The sequence below is a fragment of the Panthera uncia genome, chromosome D1 (assembly GCF_023721935.1).
Source record: "Panthera uncia isolate 11264 chromosome D1, Puncia_PCG_1.0, whole genome shotgun sequence".
NCBI lineage: Eukaryota > Metazoa > Chordata > Mammalia > Carnivora > Felidae > Panthera > Panthera uncia.
The window spans coordinates 8555140-8561818 of record NC_064808.1 but is presented as its reverse complement, the minus strand read 5'-3'; the positions used below and the strand labels follow the sequence as shown (position 1 = coordinate 8561818).

General features: G+C 61.8%; 1 protein-coding gene across 1 annotated transcript in view; it reads left to right on the top strand.

The window, feature by feature from the left end:
- The window catches only part of LOC125911228 (acyl-CoA 6-desaturase-like), a 32137-nt gene extending 31405 nt beyond the window's left edge, over nucleotides 1–732 (top strand). The window contains exons 11-12 of the mRNA XM_049614975.1: nucleotides 257–382; nucleotides 633–732. Coding sequence (XP_049470932.1) covers nucleotides 257–382; nucleotides 633–684 — 178 coding nt within the window. The 3' untranslated portion in view covers nucleotides 685–732. The remainder of the gene's footprint in view (nucleotides 1–256; nucleotides 383–632) is intronic.
- Nucleotides 733–6679: the final 5947 nt, after the last annotated feature.

Below are 6679 nucleotides of genomic sequence, written 5' to 3'. Positions count from 1 at the left end.
GCACCGAGCTCTGCAGCCGAGGTCAGGGAGGGGGGCTCACTCTGCACCGGGGACGGCCACCCCTCACGTGTGGCCCAAGCTTAGTGATTCGAGAGCTTGTACCAACGGCCTCCCTCGATCCTGTAAGCCTACAGGGCAGGGGGATCGATCCCTTTGCTGACAGGGGAGCTGAGGCCCAGCTGGGCCCCACCGCCCGAGTGCCGGCTCCTCTGGGGGCACAGCGGGAGAGCCCTCACCCTGGCCCTGCTCCCCCCAGCCTCTTCCCCACCATGCCCCGGCACAACTTCCACAAGGTGGCCCCGCTGGTGAAGTCTCTGTGCGCCAAGCACGGCATTAAGTACCAGGAGAAGCCACTGCTGAGGGCCCTGCAGGACATCATCAGGTAAGGGGGGAGGCCACGGGTGCTGGGGCCCAGGGCCGAGACCAGCTGTTGACAGCTGGGGACTGACAACAGCAAGGGGGCCGCGCCCTGCCAGAGCGGGCGTCCCCACCAGGCCACCTCCCTTACTAGGGATGGCCTGGCTTCTCTCTGGGCTGGCTGAGGACCTTCCCTTTGTCCTCCCTAGGTGGGGGTGGGGGTGGGGGGAGGATCCCGCCCCTCCTGGGCCCTGACTGTCCCTTCTTCCTCCCAGGTCCCTGAAGAAGTCCGGGCAGCTGTGGCTGGACGCGTACCTCCACAAATGAAGCCTTTGGGGCGCCCGCGGGGAAGGGGGAGCAGGGGAGAGTGCTGGCCACGGGGTGGGGGGGTGGGCTTTTGTTCCGAGGGGTGTCCGCGAGGCCGGGGTACACGCTGGCCCACAGACCCCATTTTTGGTCTTTCTCTCGTTTTCCCTCTCCTCTTTCCCTTCCCTTCTCGCCCTCATGGGGCTGCCCTCTTGTCAGGCGGCCCCTCCCCCTCTCCGCCCCGCCCCCAACCCCAGGAGCAGAGAGAGGTGCTCCGTCCCAGCCCCCACCTCCTGCCCCTAAACTTCTGTCGGGCCAGAGGTCCACAGATGCGGCCCGTGACACACCCGCCTCCCCAGCCTTGCTGCCTGGCCTCTGGGCCTCACGCCTCCTTTTCTGCCTCAGATGCTCTTGGGGTCCGTGGGCCGGGGTCCTCGCCGGGCGCGATGCTCTCCCCGGCCCTGCAGGCCCCGCCGCCTGTGTCAGCCGGTGTCAGGGAGCCTGTGTCCTCCTCGTTCCCGTCTCCCGCCCAGCCCACGCTGGGACCACCGGTGCTCGGGGCCTCCCTGCCGGTGCCACCTCTCTCCGGATGTCCAGGGTCCTGGCCCGCCTCCCGACTGCCTTTGCCTGAGCAGCGCAGCCAGCTCAGACCCCCCCGGGGCCCCGGGAAGTGTCCTCGCCCCTCCGGTGTCCTCTGACCCAGGGCTTGTGCTCTTCCACCCGACGTCTTCCCGGCCGCACGGCCTATGACCTCGGGTCCGAGGGGGCGGTCCTGAAGGTGGGCTCAGCGGAGGCCCCCGTGGCCAGGTCAGGCAGGTCCTGTCAGGTCCCAGGAGCATCAGCCTTGCGCCCCGCCCACCCTCTTCGGGCTAAGAGACCTAAGATTCTGGAGCTATGGACCCCTTCTCCAAAGTGCTCCCTCACCTGCCAGGCAGCTCCAGCCAGTCTCTCCGCCTGGCCAAGTGGCCTCGGGCCTTTCCAGCTGCAGGAGGGCGCCCGAGGGAGGCCTCACGCAGCCCCTCCCCCGAGTTGGGGCTGCCAGTGTGGACATGCTCACACTGTCTTCCGCTGTCCCATCTTCTGGTGTTTTTAACCTTTTGCTATACGGTACATTCTGACAGGCGGGTGGCAGCAGGGCTGGGCCTTGTGACAACTTTTACCACCTGCCCCTCACCGCCTCCCCAGGCCCCGCAGTCGGCTGAGCCGGGCTCACTCAGCCCACGGTGGCCCTGACTGCGGGGGGCTGCTGGGGCCGCTGCTGTCGTCGAGGGGGCAGTGGGGGCACAGAGGGAGGCAGTCCCGGAGGAGGTGACCCTGAGCAGCTGGGCGGGGACGGGGGGGGGTGCGGGGGGGACTGGGAGGGAGGTCTAATGAGGGCCGAGTAAACACTGCAACTAGGCATTTGGGGCTGGAGGCCAGGTGGCCGAGGGGATGGGAAGTGAGAGGGAGGAGGCCTCCGGCCTGGGGCATTCGGAAATCTAACCCACTAACCAATATTTAGCGTCAGGGGAGGGGAGCGGAAGCAAGCTCAAAGTGGGGCCTTCGGGGGAAGGCTGTAGTCCCCCTGGCTGGGGGGGACCAGCCTCTAGTGTGACAAACCTCCGGCTTGCCATGGCAGCGTGGGCCCGAGGCCCCCCCACTGAGAACGCAAGGCCCAAGGAGCTGTCCCTCCCCCAGAGACAGAATGGACCCATAGGGAACTGATCTTAATTTTTACCACGTTGTTTCCCTGCTCCCCCTACATTTTTTGGAAATAAAAGTAATTTTATTCTCACTTTCTTGATCAGCGGATGACTTTATGAGTGTTAATGCTGGGCAGGGTGTCGGGATTGGAGGAAGGGGCTTTGCAATCAGGGTCCGGGGCACCAGGGAGGAGGCTCGTGCTGACACAGGCGGCCTTTTCCCTGTCCCCTCCCCAGCTGCAGTCACCCCACCTCCGCCCCCTGCTGCCTCTGTTCTGGAGAGAACTTCTCTCCCCTCCCCTTAAGTGCATTCACACAAACCCAACTCCAGACGTGGCCACCGGAGCCACAGGAGGCTTTCTGGAAGGTCTCTGGAGGGCAGCAAGGAGGAGCTGCCCAAGGCCACCTTCCTGCCATCCCCATCTCTGTCCCCAGTTTATCCTCAGACCAGCTGTCTGCCCACAACCTCACCGGTCAACTGGCTTCTGCCAGACTCCCTTCTCCCCATTTCCTGGTCGGTGCACAGAGCCCCGGGGGCAAAGAAACTCTCAGAAGGGGCTTTGGAAAGTCCTGGAGACCTACGCTTCTGTCTTGTGGCCCGTGCCGTGGCTCATTGGGTCCCCACAACCTGGGGAGACAGCCATGCCATCTCAGTCCAGGGCCACCAGCTCAGAGGCAATGGCAGAGACTGAGTCCCACGCCTGGGAAAAGTCCAAAGGGATGTGCCAGGGGCCCTTGCTCGGTTTGCCTCCCATGCTGCTCTGCTCCCCCGCTTCTGGGTGGGCTCAGTTGGCAGGTCAAGCCAGGTGTGCCAGGAAAGGGCCAGGAAGTTCAGCACAGCCAGCACCTCAGGGGGCTCCCCATTTAGCCTTGCATCTCCTAGCAGGGCTGGGGAGGGCTCCAGAGTAGACCCTCGTCCCCCTCTTGCTCTCCCCATGACTTCAGTATAGCCAGCAGTGACAGCCAGGTGTCCCGAGTGGGGGGTGTGTATGTCCCCAGTGGGTGCAGGGACACTGCAGTAGGACCCAGGATTGCAGAAGGAGGCCTGAGCCAGGAGGCAGAGACCCACCGAGTGGCCTTGGGGGAGTCCTTTGCCCCTGTTCTCTGGGCCACATTTGTCTATTGAAGGCACCGGGCTACAGTGATCTGACCTGCGAGCCCCTGCCCTGGCCCTTCTGGGAGACCCTTTAGAGGCTCTTGAGGCTGAAAGACCTTCAGGAACACACTTCCCATCCCTCTCACCTGGGCCTGTGTTCCACCTCCTGCCTAGGCTGGGTGTGGTCCCCTGTGTCCCGGGTGGCCCTACCACCCCACCGGCTGGAAGCCCAGGGCTCATCACCTGTGACAGCCTGGCTCCTGGGGAAGGGGAGAGTGGTGGTGGGGTGGGAGTGGGGGGCGGCTGGGGCTATGAGGGCACCCGCTAAACCTCGGCTCAGGTCAGTGGGCATGTGGATCTTCTCTGTGACTCCTTCCCACCACACCGTCCTTGACCTGAAGTATTACCCTTGGGGCAAGAAGCTGGGGACGCCCATGCCTGCTCTCTGCCTAATTGCTTCTCCTGTCCCCGGACCTGGCAGAGAGAATCATGGGGGTCGGATCCCCACCCCCTGCCAAAGTCATGACACCCTCACATTCAAGGCCCTGAGTGATGATAAGACTGAAAGCTTCCATTCACAGGTGAGGCTGGGACGGGAAGGGAAGGGCCTGGCCTGAGGCCACTTGGTGGCAACAGCTGGGTCCCTGCTCCTCACCCAGCACTCTGCCTGGGCATCTTCTTCGCTTCCTTGAGGGAAAGGCTGTCTCCCAGAACAAGGCACCTCCCCACAACCCCCCCCCCCCCGACGCACACAACATGTCAAATGCCAGTCCACTCCCGAGAGGCCAGGCAGCTGTCTAGGGGGGACAGAGACAGCAGGCCGAGTCCTTGCAGAGAGGAGAGCACACTCCCAGCAAGGTGGCCACCCTGGTGAATAGTATCACTTTGCTGGGTGGCCCGGGCACGTGCAGGGTGCCAGGCCCCGGAGGAGGGGTCAGCAGAGCAGCCTGGCCTGTGTGTGCTCCCCGAGCCCCAGAGGTGGTCAGTGCCCTGGCAAGTTCCTTAGGCCTCTGGTGGGACCCTCAGAAACCCTCTTGGCCCACTGGGAGGAGAGAGGAGGCCTTTGGTGACAAGGGGCAGGGCAGAGGCGGCAGCCCTGGGCCCGGATGGCCCTTGGGAGCCATTGGCCACTGCTCATGAGACACGGTGCTTTGGACCAATCAGGACTCCTCAGCTGTCCCAGCCGCACCATCCCCAGAGAGCTGTGCCCCTCTGGACAGGACATAACTTCTCAAAGAATCCTTGCTCTGACAGCTGACACGCGGAAATGATAGGCTGTGGACCCCAGGAGTGCCCACAACCACTTGCGAAGAAACTGAAGCCCCTGGGGCGCCTGGGTGGCTCAGTCAATCAAGCATCCCAGTCAAGCGTCAAGTTCAGGTCACGATCTTGCAGTTCGTGAGTTCAAGCCCCACATCAGCCTCTGTGCTGACAGCTCAGAGCCTGGAGCCTGCTTCAAATTCTGTCTCTCTCTCTCTCTCTGCCCCTCCCCTGACTCTATCGAAAATAAACAAACATTAAAAAAAAATTTTTTTTTTTTTTAAATAAGAAACTGAGGCCCGGAGAGGTCTGGAGATCCCGAGCTCTCTTGGCCGCATTTGACATTTCTAACCAGACTGGCCCAAGCATACACACAAGGGGCCACCTAGCATGCTAGCATTTGAAGGCCACGTCTCTATGGTCCTCTGCCATTATAAATGTGTTTCTTTGTATTTTGAAGGCATTTAGTTCTTTCTTCCAAATTCAAGGGCCAGTACCCAGGAGAATTAGTGACAGGTCCCGAGAGCTTGGAAAGGACCAGGCAGCAGAGGCGGCCGGGTGCTCTAGGACGTGTCAAGGGAAGGGGAGTGTGGGAAAGACCAGTGAAAGACAGCGACCTGTCCTGTCCCAAAGGAGTCCGTTCATAACTGGGACCAGCCATTCCCAACATCACAGGCAGGGCTGGTACTTGTGAATCTCCTTTTCTGCCATCTGCCCGGGCTGTGCAGATGTAGGCAGATGGTAAGGGATACGAGGTTTCTTGGAGGCTCCGCCAAGGCCCTTCCTTCCTTCCTTTTACAAACCTAGCCCACGCTCCCTAGGTTTTTGTTCCATGACTGCATAAGACATCTGATAAGGGGGAGCTCAGCCCAGGAGAGGGGTGATGACCTATCCCCAGAGGTTCTAGCATGGGGGACAGAGTGGAACAAGGATAAGGATGACCCGCCAGTGAAGGATTTCAGGCAATAAGGAGAGATCGGTGGCTACTTGAGGCCAGGCGTCTTCCCTAATTGTCCTCGGAGGAGGAGGTCCCTAGGCAACCACGCATTTGCAGGCGGAGAGAGCACTCCCCGCGGCCACCACCAGGGGCAGCATGGAGCGTGGCCTGCCCCACAATGGTGCAGATACTCTGGATGCCCCTAGGTGGCGTTGCAGGCTCAGCCTTCCCCACGGTGGGGACTGCTGCCCTCAGGTCTGTCCCTCCGAGCCACTGCAGGAAATGCCGCGATTGTACAGGAGATGGAGGGAATGCCATCCCGGGGCCGCATGGCACCGCTCAGACAGCCACGGGCTTGTCCCAGGTCAGGGCAGGTGGGGCCCCAGGGTGTAGGGCTTTGTGCATAAAACTTTTTACATTTCAGAGGCCTGTTGCCAAGCCCTATGCAAAGAGCTTTCCATACAGCATCCCTTTTACCTTCCGTCACCCTCGGGGATCATACTACCGCTCAGAGAGGTTGAATAACTTCCACAAGGTCACACAGCTCTGAGTCCAGGCAGAGGTGGGACTAGTCCCCTGGTTTACGGAGGAGAGGAGGGTGGGAGCTGCATGGGGTGTGGATCAGGGTGGGGACGGGCGGTCCTGGGAAAGGACTGAACGAGACCCCCAGCACCTGTGCCCCTTCCACCTCCCCAAAGAGAACCCAGTCCAGGGCAATGGGGGCCTTGACAAAGCGAGGGGCAATCCTGTGGCTGGTGGGGAGGACTCCCCGTTCCCACTCCAGAAAAGGCCTCAGAGAAAACCTAGCTAGCTCAGCACTTTGTTTTCTTTAAGCTGCTTCCAGCAGGCAAGCACCGGGTCCCAGGGAGGCATGGGAGAAACCCAGGGTCCCCTCCTGTGGGCCACTGAACACAGTCAAGCTGCACCCCCGCCAGCATGATGCTGGGTGCAAATGCTAAGACTGGCAGGTGGCCCTCGGAAGCTCCTCCCCACAGAAGCTTCGGGAGGCCAGTGCAGGGCGGGGCGGGGGGACATCCTGGC